This window comes from Danio rerio, chromosome 8 (assembly GCF_049306965.1).
Source record: "Danio rerio strain Tuebingen ecotype United States chromosome 8, GRCz12tu, whole genome shotgun sequence".
NCBI classification, from domain to species: Eukaryota; Metazoa; Chordata; class Actinopteri; order Cypriniformes; family Danionidae; genus Danio; species Danio rerio.
Genome location: NC_133183.1, coordinates 35,376,960 through 35,392,500, shown reverse-complemented (window position 1 = coordinate 35,392,500; position 15,541 = coordinate 35,376,960). Strand labels below are relative to the sequence as shown.

At 35.6% G+C, this 15,541-nt stretch overlaps 1 protein-coding gene across 10 annotated transcripts in view; it reads left to right on the top strand.

Annotated features, from left to right (window-relative positions):
* Positions 1–15,541, top strand: part of lmx1bb (LIM homeobox transcription factor 1, beta b) — a 157,927-nt gene that overhangs the window by 134,304 nt on the left and 8,082 nt on the right. For 9 of the 10 annotated variants that reach the window (XM_073909495.1, XM_073909498.1, XM_073909491.1 and 6 more), the window contains 3 exons: positions 2,670–2,845; positions 5,198–5,275; positions 5,747–5,813. In XM_073909495.1, coding sequence (XP_073765596.1) covers positions 2,670–2,845; positions 5,198–5,275; positions 5,747–5,813 — 321 coding nt within the window. Of the gene's footprint in view, positions 1–2,669; positions 4,411–4,452; positions 5,276–5,746; positions 5,814–15,541 lie in introns of all 10 variants that reach the window. The other variant, XR_012383723.1, reaches the window with a different exon arrangement.

Below are 15,541 nucleotides of genomic sequence, written 5' to 3'. Positions count from 1 at the left end.
ATTATTGGTACGTGTAAACGTACTCATTATCAAAATGTCTCACTGTGTAAAGAATGATTGTTTCTTTTAGTTCTGCCACTGCTGTTTTAACTGTCAAGTTTACAAAGTGCTACTCAAACTGAACAATGCACATGATAGCATGGTTTTCACAAAATTACTTTGTGGTGATTACAAAGTACATTGAGTGATGGTTACACTTTTTTTCCAAAAAACTTGCGCTTTAAAACTCACTTTAAAAAGTTTTTATTTTCAGGCCATTTCAGTGTCATATGTCCTGTAAATAAACAGCCACAACTGATCTACAATTGTTTGTATATAAATTAGTCAACATTCGAAGTGGATCAAAAAAGATTTTCAAAATTGTTATCCTGTAAGACAAGAATGGGTGTTGTTCCATAGTTTTAAAATGACTTTTATGAAAAGTTTTAGTCCACTTCAAATGTTGACTACTGTATGTATAACTTTGACGGAAACACTAAATTAGACCAACCTTAAATACAACTTTCACAGACTTGCCTAGTAGCCTAAATGATAAGTGCGGTTTATTCATAAACTAATTTCAAGAGGATCACATGTTTATGATTGATCATGGCTAGTCCCACATCAGCTTCACATAGTGCGCCAATCAGATTAATACTAACTCACTATAAATAACCAGAAAAAAGAGTTTTTCACAGTCATCTTCATCTTGAAGAATTCCCCTTTCCACCCCTACTCATTTCCTTCTGATAGGCAGCATGGCAGCCCAGTGGTTAGCACTGTTGCCTCACAGCAAGAACGCCACTGGTTCGAGCCCTTACTGGGCCAGTCTGCGTTTCTGTGCAAAGCTGCATGTTCTCCCCGTGCTCGCATGGGTTTTCCCCGGGTTCCCAGGTTTCCTCCTACTGTAAAAAGACATACAATATAAGTAAATTGACTAATCTAAAATGGCATTATATGGATATTCTGAGCTCAGGGCTCAGAAACACACTTTATTACCAATCATCAGCTAAGTGTAAACTCTTGAATAAAATGTGAATATTTGATTGATTCAGAGAGATTTGGTTGAACCAGAAACTGATTCTCAAGAGCAAATGCAACATGTTGTTAGCATGTTTGCATTATTAACTCAGACAGCTACTTTAAACAAATCCACATCTGCAGCTAGAAACACATTGAATGTCTTTAAAAGTCAGAGATAATGATTCGAAACACCACAACTCTATTGGTTGAATCATGTTTTTCAGCCTATCTTTGATGTGCTGTAGTTTTATTGTGAAAAGGCTCAGCAATGGCGATTGTTACATGGGTGCTGGAAAGAAGAAGGGGTTGAACCTTTGTGAGTGACAACAGAAGAGTCAGTTCATGCTCATTAAGCATCTCAAACTTTACTTTTAGCATTCCCATATGGGTCTCATTTAAATGCAGCACACACTCTCAACTGCAGAGACATTTGTCCAATGCCTAATCAAGACTGCATCAACTCTTTTTTGGATGGTTGTTTCTTTTCTCTTCTTCATTTATAATGTTTGAAAGTTTTTTTGTAAATGTGTGTTTGAGGTTTCCAATTTGGCCTAACACAAGATGTGAAGTATAATGGCAAAGCATCCATTTGGTTTGCAGCACGCCACACTACTGGCAGAAAAAGAGATCAGAAACAGATGAAAAAGAAAAACGAAGACCAAATCAGCCTGTCATGTTTGTATCTCCCACTGATGATCACTAAAAAAGGGTCAAACCATTTGCTGGGCCTAATCGCCAGAGATGTTAACTGCTGATGCCACGAAAGCCACTTGTGCCAAATTGCAGAAGCCCTTAATCTAGAAAACAGTCACGCTGGGAACGTGCCCATTTGGATTTTTAACTTTTGAACTGGGCCACGTTATACAGTTTGGCACCTTTTTTTTTTTAATTACTATTATTATTCTATTAAACACAAGCTGATGTGGCTTATTGGATGAAACCTCCACCCACTGAACAATAAAGCCAATCCCCTGCTTGACTATAATAATTACAGTAGGAAAGCCAGGAGCCATTTTGTGAATATGGCACATTAGCTGGACCTACTGAGAGAGATTATCACGACACAGGGCAGGCTTGATTAACCCGCCCGAGGATCACCTTAGACTAATTGAGACACTTTGATTAGTTCGTATGAACACATTTCGTGATATGAGGCCAGATATTGAATTGAACTTTATGGATTGGTGAGCTTAAAATGTGCTTGTGCAGTTTGATATGTCGAGTCTTTCTGTGAGCATGTTCGCTGTTTGAATTTGCGGTTTCGCTATCTGTTTCACTTCCCCTGGATATTAGAACTCATTTCCCATATGTACTCTGCCTTCATACCTTCCCAAAACGTCGCATTTGCTGTGTGTTGGATTCTTATCAAAGATTTATATAGTGCAAAACAGCCAAAGCCGTGCGCTATTAATTTTAAATGACACAACGTCCAGTCCAATGACAAATTCACATACTTCACAGTCAGGGTTGCAGTGGATGTGGCCCACTCGTGCACTAATAAATTGATAACAAAAGTATTAAAACCACATGTGTCTCCTTTCGTTATGGATGCGCTGAGACTGAATACCCTAAAATTGAAAAGAACAAAAACACCTATTTATCAGTGTCTAAAAACTTTGCAGATTTTTTTTTTTACTGATTTTGATGAATGATGGATTCCTTTTCAGAGAAAAGCGAAGATGAGGAGCTGGATATCAAGCCGGAGAAAGGCTCGGGAGGCACCGGGAAGGGAGATGATGGGAAAGACCCTAGAAGACCCAAGAGACCACGTACCATCCTCACCACACAGCAGAGACGAGCCTTCAAGGCGTCGTTCGAGGTGTCTTCCAAACCCTGCCGGAAGGTGCGTTCCTCCGGATATCAGCTTCCTCCATCTCTTGTTTTTATATGGATGTCAGATCATGAGTCAATAAGAATAAAAATGGTTTGAGCTATGTTTCAATCCACCCTTTTGTAAGCGAATTTGGGACATTGCATAAAAACATTCTTAATGGAAAAACACCAAGATTCGCATAACAACTTATCCAGGCATCTGAGTAGAATAAACTTCATACATTCATTCATTTTCCTTCGGCTTAGTCCCTTTATTCATCAGGGGTCGCCACAAGAAAAACGGTGTTATATTTCCAAAATGTTTTGTGGGATTTCAAGTTTTGCGCATGAATCTAATTTGCATCTTTGGATAGAAACTGTACTATTACTGTAGCTATTGTGAGGTATAAATGTATAATAAGTAACAATTGTGTGAAATAAAGTTTTGAAAGATGGAGCTAATTGAAATATGTAGAGATTAAACATACAAAAGAAGATATAAGCTGGAAAACTGTAATCATTGGCTTCCATAGCAGGAAGTCAAATACTATGAAAGTCAGTGGTTTCAGGTAAGAAGCTTTTTTCAGTTTTTTTTTTTTTTTTTTTTTAGTTTTCAAAAGAAGAAAAAGAAGTGTAAAGGTCTTTACACACCAAAATCCAAAATTTTTGCATGCAATTTTTTTTTTGTATTCATATGCAAAAAAAATGTCACGTAAATAAACCTTGCACACTGAGTCCAATGCATATTATTTAATCCATTATGAAAAAACGCATAACATTTCAGAGTCAGTTCAAGCAGATTCTGCTTTTCTCCAGAGTATAACAAGAAAGAAGAATAGGTTACATATTGTGTCCATATTCTTTTAATACTAGCCTACATAAAGTGGAAGGAGAGTTCTCCTCCTTATCAAAGAGCTGCACTATGATTATTCCGAAATGCAAAGTTTATTTCAGGAAATCAGTGGAATTTTGACATTACTTGTGATACTTCACACATTCATGTATGTAAACAAAACCTTATGGTGGCCGCGTTGACATTTCGAAGCAATGGACTGTCATGCTTTAATTATAATGTCTATGGGCAGTATGTCAAATGTATGGACACACAACAACAAGCATCTGTGGAGAGGTGCACCAGTCGCTGAATCCAGCATATACAGTAGGGGTTCTCAACTGCCCTCCACATTCTGTCTTTATTTTATGCACTGTGTTTTTCATCAGGTTATCTGTCGCTCAAATTATGGGATACTGTATTTAGCTTTTCGCTTGAACAATCTTAAAGCAGAAAAAATCTAACCCGGTTCAAATTTTTTTGTGACGAATGAAAGTTTTAGAGGCATTGTGTCAATACTTTTCACACAACGCAAGGTCTAATTTATTTTTTAACTTGCGAAAATTGCGAACAAAATTTCAGATTCAGTGTGCAATAACCTTGAAGGTTTGGAAACACTTGAGGGAGAGTAAATAGTGTGTAAAAAACATTTATTTTTAGGGGAACTATTTCTTTAAAAACAATCCACATTTCAACAAATAAAATCACAACTGTGGAATACAATAAGATATTATGTGTTAAGTTGCAATTATGTAAAATAAATTGTGAAATTTCAATTTGTGAGAAATTTTGAGAAGAAACTGCAGTTATACCGGTTTTGAGAAGGTGCAAATTCTCATTTCATTTTCATTTCATTTTCTTGTCGGCTTAGTCACTTTATTAATCCGGGGTCGCCACAGTGGACTGAACCGCCAACTTATCCAGCAAGTTTTTACACAGCGAATGCCCTTCCAGCCGCAGCCCATTTCTGGGAAACATCCACACACACATTCACACACACACTACGGACAATTTAGCCTGTACCGCATGTCTTTGGACCCACGCAAAGGCAGGGAAAACATGCAAACTCCACACAGAAACACCAACTGAGCCGAGGTTCGAACCAGTGACCCAGCAACCTTTTTGCTGTGAGGCGACAGCACTACCTACTGCGCCACTGCCTCGCTGGTTCAAATTCTCAATTTAGCTAAATCAAGAAAGTCATGTAAGACCATGTTTTTTAATGTAAAGGTGACAGTCACATTGTGAGCCTCAGAAATTTGCACAGTCAATAAATAGTCAAATAAACAAGATATAAAGTCACATATAGTAACTGTAACTGTCATATTGTGAGAAAAAGTACTGTAGCATTTGTGAGACTTGATGTCAGTTGTGAGGTTAAGTAGTACGTACTGAGATTAATTCGCAATTACAAGACATGAAATCACAACGATGACATTGTTTAAGATAAAGTTACAATAATGAGAAAATGTCAATGCTTTGTAAATGTATTTCCAAATATTACACAGCCTCTTCAGTGAACACATAAATGATTTTTGTTTTATGCTGTAGGTAAGAGAGACACTGGCTGCAGAGACAGGTCTGAGCGTACGCGTGGTTCAAGTGTGGTTCCAGAACCAAAGAGCTAAGGTGAGTCCAGGTCTTGTACACTACAATATGAATCATCCAGTATTACCCGCGCAAACCCGATAATGTACATCCAAGGAGCAGATAACACAACAATTTGCAAGTAATCCTCCAACAACGCACTAAACTCCTCGCAAACGCTGCCAAAAGGGAAAGAGCGAGTGAGTCTCGAGACAGCAAATCTCAGTCGCTATCTGCCTGAAGCTTAACCTCTCGACGCATTCCACAAAAAACTCCCCAAGAGTTCGCGAGAGATGTATTCACATCCATCCTGCTCTTACGTTAGCGTCTGAAACCCACCTCAGAGCCCTGATTTTATCTTCAAAAGGCTGTGGATAATATAATGCAGCCAGATCAAGCTTGGCGTAGTTCAAGCAGGGGTGAACAACAAGGAGCATCTCTCTTCAGATAGCCCAGAGTTGGTCTGGGGAGTCGCGAAGTTTTCTGATTGTGCTTTTATCGTTATTTTTTCAGATGAAGAAGTTGGCGCGGAGACAGCAGCAGCAACAGGAGCAGCAGAACTCCCAAAGGCTGGGCCAAGGTAAAATGTCCTGACATGAACCTTAAGGCAAACGTATCAGTCACAAATATGATTTGTCAGAGGTCAACAAGCATAAAATAACATTGTTTATTTTCAATCTGCAGTCATTTTTCTCTGCATTTTCACAATGGGGTATGTGCATACCGACTTTTAATTTCAGTCAGCCAGCCCCAGGGCTTCCAGTTAATTGTCATCCAATACAAAATCACCACGTTTAAGATCAGATTTATAAAAAAATACATAGATCTTCACTGCCTGGCTGATATAAGATATAAAGTGGGTATCAGACTAAAGAAGAGGCACTGCATTAAGTTTTATTTTTCCATGCCATGTCTTTAAAATATATTAATTTTACCCCAGTATTTTCAATAGAATTTCTGTGCTATCCTGCTGCTAATGACAACACCTGGGTTTAAACTCTTTGCACGCTTTAACAACCACATGAATGCTTAAGTCTATTTAACTAATTATATTTGAATTTCATTACAACGTCAATGCTGGAAAAAGCAACCATATGAAATCGAAAATAGTCACATAAAGCTTTCATTGAAAGTTCATCATTGGCTGAAAAACACTAGCTGTACATATAGCCTATTCAGAGGAATTTAATTTCTTGTTGTTGTCTTTTTTACTACAGTGTGTATTGTTGCTGTTTGATAATTAAAAATAACTGCAATGTTGGTTGAAAAAGGAGTTTTCCATCATCAAAAACTCATTTACACAATCCCTCAAATTCCTTAATTGTTTCCTGAGATTTTTGTTGACATCGCAGTTTCCTAAATTTAAATCATTCCCACCTAAGTGAGAAAGACCTGGCCTAATTGTCTTTTATCGCACATGTAATTTCTTCCCCAGCTGTTTACATTCAAGGATGGAACAAATATTATTTGAACTTCAGTTTTTTGTGTGTGTGATTTGATGGAGACTTTAAATTTAAACTCCTGAAACATGGTGTCTGACAGCAATGTTTTTGTTTGTTTCAGTGTGTGACTTTTTTTTCGGGTTTTTTTTTTTTTTCGTCGATAATGGAATCACTTTCAAAAACTTTAAAATATCTTTTCAGAAGATTGGGTTATTAGACTCCTTATTATTATTAATATTTATGTTATTAGACAAAACCTTTATTTTGGCTCAATTCATTCATTTATTTTCCTTCGGCTTACTCCCTTCATGAATCAGAGGGTCGCCATTGTAGAATGAACCACCAACTTATCCAGCATATGTTTTACACAGCGGATGCCCTTCCAGCTGCAATTGGAAAACACCCATACACACTTGCATTCACACACATACACTATGGCCAATTTAGCTTATTCAATTCACCTATAGTGTTTGTCTTTGGACCAGTGACCTTCTTGCTGTGAGGTGACAGTGCTAAACAGTGTGTCGCTCCTGTTTTAGCTAAATGCCCTATACAAAATTACTCTTTAAACATTCATTCAGTCATTTTCTTGTAGGCTTAGTCCCTTTATTAATCCGTGGTCGCCACAGCGGAATAAACCACCAACTTATCCAGCACATTTTTACACAGCAGATGCCCTTCCAGCCGCAACCCTTCTCTGGTAAACATCCATACACACTCATTCACAATTATACACTATGGACAACTTAGCCTTCCCAATTCACCTGTATGGCATGTCTTTGTACTGTGGGGAAAACCGGAGCACCCGGAGAAACCCATGCGAATGCAGGGAGAACATGCAAACTCCACACAGAAACGCCAAATGAGCAGAGATTCGAACCAGCAACCCAGCAACTTTCTTGCAGTGAGGCGACAGCACTACCTACTGCGCCACTGCGTTGCCCCTCTTTAAACATTTTTTTCTAAATATAAATGAATAGAATAACTTAAATTTAAAACTTAAAATAATTCAAAACTGACTCACATTTTTTTTTCAAAGTTTTTCCTTTGCATTTTTGCAGTTTACAAATAGAATGGAATCGCTTTCAAAAACATTATATTATGTTATCAACTGATTGGGTTTTCATGTTGTGAAATGGCGTTGTTGTAAAAATAAGTGGCGAAAGTATTCAATTTTTAAACTTCTGAATATGTGTTACATAAATTTCTCCCATAGCAATCATGGTCTAAAGAATATCTGAAAGTAGTAAGTGAAATATCTCACTTTTCACATCATGAATTTTATCCAAACTCTTAAAAACAGGGTCAGGTGACCAGTGTTAATTGTCAATGAAAATGGTTTCATTAAAGAAAAAAAAAAACACAACAGATCTGCTGCACCATAATGTGACAATTTATATGTCTGAACTGCTCATAAAGTGAATGAACAGCACAATGCAGCAGATTATAAAAAATATATACAGAAGTCAGAATTATTAGTTCCCTGAATTATTAGCCCCCCTGTTTTTTTTTCACTAGTTTCTGGGGACATTTTTAAGCATAATAGTTTGTTCTATAGACTATCGAAAAAAAATGCTTAAAGGGGCTAATAATATTGACCATAGAAGTTTTAAAAAACTTTTTTTTATTCTAGCCGAAATCAAACAAATAAGATTTTCTCCAGAAGAAAAAAATATTATCAGACATACTGTCAAAATTTCCTTGCTCTGTTAAACATCATTTGGGAAATACTTAAAAAAAAAAAAATTTCAAAGGTGGGCTAATAATTCTGATTTCAACTGTATATCGGTTAGTTTTTATCTTTTTTTCATCAACAAAAACACACTCTTTATCCATTAGATGAGTGGATCAGAGTGGGTGCATTCATACTAGTTTTCAGTCATGTTAAATGTCAAGTTTCTGTTTGTGTCAAGCTGCAGGCAACAATAATTTTTTGCCCTTATTTTTGTTGATGAAATTAACACTGCAAGCGACACAGACGCTGACCCCTCGTCACTGTAGATGAGGTCAAGTGCAGCCCTTGTGTGAGGGAGGAAGTGTGGAGGTGGATGAATTAATTTACAACTGAAGCACACTGAACCCACCCTGTTCCCTCCCATGCTGGAAGAGACCCAGCAACCCGGTTTCAGAAAAGTCTCAAGTTGCCATGCAGCTGCATATAAATGATGAGCCATTGTGTTTGTGATCTTCACACTTGGAGTTCACAGCTTTCACTCGACTATTTTACAATTTCGTCATTATTTACTCCCCCTCAAGTGGTTCCAATCTTTTATGTGTTTCTTTCTTCTGTTGAATACAAAAAGAAGATATTCTGAAGAATGTTCCCAAAATCCGGTAGCCATTAGCATCTATAGAAGGAAAAAATACTATGTGATCGGTTAGTTATTTCCAGCATTCATCAAAATATTTTGTGTTAGCACAAACTCAAACAGCGTTGGAACGATTTGAGGGTGAGTAAATAATGACAAAATAGTAATTTTGGGGGTTAACTTTCCCTTTTAGACATTGCTAGTCATGTTTGATGACATTCCATTTATTTCTTTAGCAGAGCTATAGCTAATGTGTCTTTTGCGAGTGTTAAAGAGCTAATCTGTCAAGTAGCGTCTTTTCGACAGTTAATATGCTGTTGAGACGATCCAACTGAGCTTCTGTAACAGATGGGTTTGGATGAGACTGTCTGGAAAATAGAAACGTGAAGAATATTATTCCAAGCGCTACAGAGGAGGACAAATGTTTCCTCTACAGCTCAAGAGTCTTAATTCCTGTACAAATATTTGTTGTAAGGCTGTGGAGTCTATTCCTCCATCACTCATATTTATTTCTTCACTCTCTGCGTTTCTCTTTAGAGACTGTGGAAATTATCGTAAAGCAGTTTTATTTTAAAGATAGAGTGTGAACACACTTGCCTCTTATGGCTGTTTTGGAAAAGAGTAAATCTTACTGTACTTGGGCAATATTTTTGGATGAACTATCCCTATAAGTCTTGTGATTAAACAGATTGTCCACCCAGAAATTAACATTCACCCTTGTTCAAAACCTGTTTGGGTTTCTTTCTTCTGTTGAAAATAAATTAATATATTTTGAAAAATGCTGGTTAATGGCACCCATTGACTTCCATAGTAAATTTATTACCTACTGTGGAAGTTGATGGGGTCCAGGAACCAGCATTTAAAAAAAATATTTAGCATTTAACAGAAGAAAGAAACCTATACGCAAATAAGATTAATATTATGAAGTAATTTACATTTTTGGGTGAACCATCACTTTCAAAACTAAATAATTTAAAGAAAAAATTCACACACAATAACAGAAAGCTGCCTTTATTTACTCACTGCAAAACCTATATGAATTGCTACTATTGAGGTTGATCAAATAAGATATTTTTTGTCCATTGTATTTTTTTTAACCATGAAAGTGAGTGGCTACTACAGCATATACTGTCTAATCTTTTTATATGACAGAATAAATTCATAAGAGGTTTGGAATGTCTTGCGGGTGAGTAAATGTTTGTGTGTACTATCACTTTGATTGTTACTAAGCAGTATGTTTATGACATTGCTTGAACATTTAACATTAGCACAGTTTATTTATATACTTGAAGAATCAACTTTAATAATCAATCATATAAAATATAACTAATATAATTTTATTTACATTTTAGATCCTTAAACATGCATTTCCTTATATAATATATAACAAATAAATAAGAGCTAGTGTTCTAATCTTTATTTGTGTGGGAAACTGAGAGCTTATATTGACATTTTATTGCCGAAGAGACACCCTTGTGTCTGCACTTCTGCAAAGCCATAATCCAGACAATCATTGAATCATCTTCAGCGATAAACCACAAGTAATAATACTTTTATTTTATAGACTGATGTTGGACTATTCTCACGATGCATTAATTTCTGGGGCTTTGGCTATGCTGTGTAGTACAAAAATACCACATTAGAAGTGTAAAATCGACAGATTGAGTCTAGTTTCTCTGTGTTTGCTTCAGTACAACTGTCACATTTATGACAGACATGTTAGGCCCATTGTCATAACATGTAAAATAAATCTCAATAAATCTGTCTGTGAAGTGTCAAAATACCCCATCTAGGATTTATTAAAGCTTGTCAAATTTACCTATTTGCTTGAAAGTTTAAGCACAGTGTCACTTTAAATACAAATTAAACTTTCTTTTCCTGAAGAGGACGGAATCTTTAAATGATATTCTGACAGAAACAACAAAACAATTGAATCTAATGCTGCCAATATGTGAGAAATGACCCTTGCATATATTCTAGAAACTTTCTAGACTTCACTGGGACATTTCTGAACAGTTAGCAGATACATTTATGTAGTTGTTTATTACTATATTCCGTTTTGATGTGCAAGCCTTTGAAATTAAGCATTACACTATGAATACAATTTCCTTGTCTTTACAGAAAATGTTAAAAGTCTGACAATACCCGTGTTTTAGAATTATTCTGACAGTGAATGTTTTTAACAAAGCTCTTGTTACTCTCATCACATGTTAACAAGCACATTTGGAAACAGACATTTGGAAACATTATATATATATAAATATAATTATATATGTGTGTGTGTGTGTGTGTGTGTGTGTGTGTGTGTGTGTGTGTGTGTGTGTGTGTGTGTGTGTGTGTGTGTRTATATATATATATATATATATATATATATATATATATATATATATATATATATATATATATATATATATATATATATATATATATATAATTTGATATTCCACCATTTTTTTCACTTGATTGGAGATAATGGCTTACTCGAAGTTACCGGGTGGTCCTTTTTCACTTTTTCTAGATTGGTAGTAGGAATGGGAGAAATAAAATGATTAATTTGTGCATTACTATTCTTTCTCATAATGATTCTACATTCAGGTTAGATGGCGATGGTGTAGTCATGCTGACATGAGCTACAAGCATTCATTCATTTCTCTTCGGCTTAGTCTCTTTGTTTATTAGGGGTCGCAACAGTAGAATGAACCACCAACTTTTCCAGCATATGTTTTATACAAAGGATGCCTTTCCAGCTACAACCCAGTACTGGAAACATCCATACACACTCATTTACACTCATACACTATAGCTAATGTAGTTTATTAAATTCCGGAGCACCCTGGAGTGTGCAGCATTTCTGATCTGGTGTGTGACCACCTTTAGAATCACTAAAGAATGTGGACAGGGTGAGATTAATGTGAAGCATGGACACTGATTACAAAAGAATCATATGTCATCATTACAACAAGATACTGTAAGTGGAAACTCACGGCTTGTGTTATGCAAAGTGAACTACTGCACAGTGTTGCAAATAAATAAATCACTGTAAACCACTACTGTATGTGTTAAAACTAGTTAGCTATGGCTCTGAACTAAAAGCAATTCGTTTAATTTCTAAATATATATTTTTGTACAAATAATTTTGCTTTTAAAAGACATTTTTTTGTTAAAATGTTATATAGAAACAACACAAAATGAATGCTCCATTGTTTTAGAATAAGAACGGTTTATGAAATTGCAGTCTGGCATCGCAATCTTATGGCAATTCGTAACTTTTTGATTTAGTGGTTAATTCTTATGAATTTGTACGATCTAATTCATATAATTTAGTACCATTTGCTCATCACCCAATGACGGTTGGGTTTAGGGGCAGGGTTGGGTGCCACGCCTCCTTTTTAAAACCGTAAATTTTTATATGACTGAACTCGTACAAATTTGTACGAATTAGCTACTAAACAAAATGTAAAATTCTTACGTTTTCTCGTGAGATCAGGCTGGAAGTCCCTAAAGATTTATCCCTGTAGATACAACAGGGACCCAGTTCCTTAAACACACACAAAAACGTCCGATTTTCATGATATATCCCGTTTAATCAGCTAATTCAAGCCTGATCGTGATCTATCTTTGGTCATGAACTCTACCATCCTGAACCAATACCAGTGTTTTTTCAAAGAAGTTATGGAAAATGATTGACTGATAGAGACGCAAGAAAGAGAGAAAGACAGCGAAGTGTAGATGAACTGTTCTGGTGGTCTGAGATATTGAGAAGTCTTGTGAAGTCAGCCTCCCCTTTGGGAAATTGCAAGGTGGTCTCGAGTCGTCCGTGATGTCATGAATCATGGACTTGGGCTGGAATATGTCATCCAATGGAGCCCCACGGTTAACGCATCGTCATATTTGTTATCATGAATCCTATCTGTCTTTGTTATAAGTGTCAGATTTCCAATAGCTTTAGCTGTGGGGCCAGTGATTGGTGTGAAAACATCCTAGAAAAGATTCTGCAAAGTCATTCTTGTGGTTAAAGGGCATTTTGAAAGATTTCTCACAATTTAACAACTTAGACTTGGAATGGATTTGATTCAGTGACCGAAAGAAATGGGAAATCTTTAGAATGATTGTGATTGGCTACAAAAACCTTTGTTTCATTGTCAAGAAAAGTATTATCAGTAAATTGAACTCAACATCAGATGCTGTGAAGCAATTTTCATATTCTTCATTTATTTTATTTAGTTTTTATTTATTATTTTTTAAATTAATTTTATATATATATTTATAAAATTATATATATATTTTTATATATATTATAATATATATATTTTTAATATTATATATATATATATATATTTTTTATATATATTTATTTAATTTAAATATATTTAATTTTAATTATTTTATTTTAATTTATTTCTTTTTTTATATTATATTATTTAAAAAAAATGTATTTAATTTTTATTTCATTTCATTTTATTTTATTTTATTTTATTTTCATTCATTCATTCATTTTCTTTTCGGCTTAGTCTCTTTATTAATCGGCACAGCGCAATGAGCCGCCAACTTATCCAGCATATTTTTATTGTCAAGAAAAATATTATCAGTAAATTTAAACTCAGCATCAGATGCTGTAAAGCTATTTTTCTATTCTTTATTTTATTTTTATTTATTTTGTTTTTATTTATTTTATTTTGTTTTTATATATTTTATTTATTTAATATTTAAAATTTATTTAATTTTAATTAATTTAATTTTTATTTATTTTATTTTAATTTAAATTTTATTTTATTTTTATTTATTTTATTTTAATTTACATTTTTAATTTTATTTTTATTTATTTTATTTTTATATTATTTTTTCATTCATTCATTCATTTTCTTTTCAGCTTAGTCTCTTTATTAATTCTGGGTCACCACGGCGCAATGAACCACTAACTTATCCAGCATTTGTTTTACACAGATGCCCTTCCAGCTGCAACCCATCACTGGGAAACATCCATAAACACTCATTCACACACATTCACTGCGGATAATTTAGCTTACCCAATTTACCTATTCAGCATATCTTTGGACTTGTGGGAGAGTTCCCGAAGGAAACTTCACACAGAAATGTCAACTGACCCAGCCGAGGCTTGAACCAGCGACCCTCTTGCTGTGAGGCGATTGTGCTACCCACTGCACCACTGTGCTGCCTTATTTTATTTTATATTATTTTATTTTATTTCATTTTAGTCAGTTCCTAGAAAAGACACTGGCTTATGGCTTAGTGAAGTGTCAGTGTGTTGAAACTCAACATCAGATGTCCTTGCATCAGAGCAGAAGATGTAATGGAAACTTGTGGAGGACTGTAGAAATGAATAGCAGACATTTCTCTTGCTGGAGCTCACCACTCAAAAGCAGAGGGCTGAGATGGTGGGCTCCAGACTGGAAGCCACAAGAGTCATTCATAGCCTGACTCAGAGCACTGCCCTGCAGGACTGGTGTCGCCGCGTCTTCTCCCGCTCCAGAACAAGCGTGTTTCTTGTTTGTTGCTTTTCGTGAAATTCGACTTGATTTCGAGGCCAGATACCAGACCCAGCCTTGATTTTTGGAGAAACCCAATCCACAGAGAGAACAATTCTTGCTGAATGGAGCATTAGTGTTTTGCATTATGTACAGTTGTTAAACTAACTGCTCTCTCCAGTTTGCAGAGATGATGTCAGTCATCTGTACCGTGAGAAAATTGCAAAGGCTGATCAACGTCTTCTTTTTCACATTTACATTACATTTAATCATTTGGCAGATGCTTATATGCAGTGCAACTTAAAATGAGAACAATAGAAGTAAAGAACTTTGCTCCGCTGCATTCTATAGACCTATGGAATAACGATTTCCAACAAAATACAGCCAAAACTTTTTGAGTTTGATTCAGAAGTTTGAAACAGCTCAATAAAGCCAACTTTTGGTGGAGGTACTTTGGCTTCTAAACACCTTTTTGTTACCATTAGTCCGTAACAATTACACAATCAGTGAATGTTTTGGAACTTTGCTATCTTCGATGTGCGGCTTGTTTGCCCTATTCATTTTAATTTGAAAACAACACTCAAAACAAAAACATTCGCCACATGAATACACTGAAGAGGCAAGTAGCAGAGCTGGTACAGATGTATCCTTCATGTATCAATTCATGTATCAATTTTCTTAGACACAGCGGACGAAAATCCCACCTTGTCGTGCCACATCTTTTCTATGAGTTTGAACTCACTGGCATGCCATGTGACATGTGGTGGCGCTTCTCATGAAAGAGGCTGTTGGGCAGATGATTATGAAACCATGCTTCCCTCTCAGCCACCATTGTTGATTAGGCATACATGCATGCAGTGTAATTCATTTACAACCCTGCCTACTCAGCCTTTTTGAACTTCTCCTTGAGCAACAAAGATCCAGGTTAAATTTCTTGATGCAGCAGCAGACTGTGTTTAGTGATAGAAGTTTTCAGAATCCTGTTTTTTATAATCCTGAACCAATGTGGCTACATTAAACACATTAAAAATATGCAATGCCATCTGAGTCCTCAAAGGTGCACATTCAGCT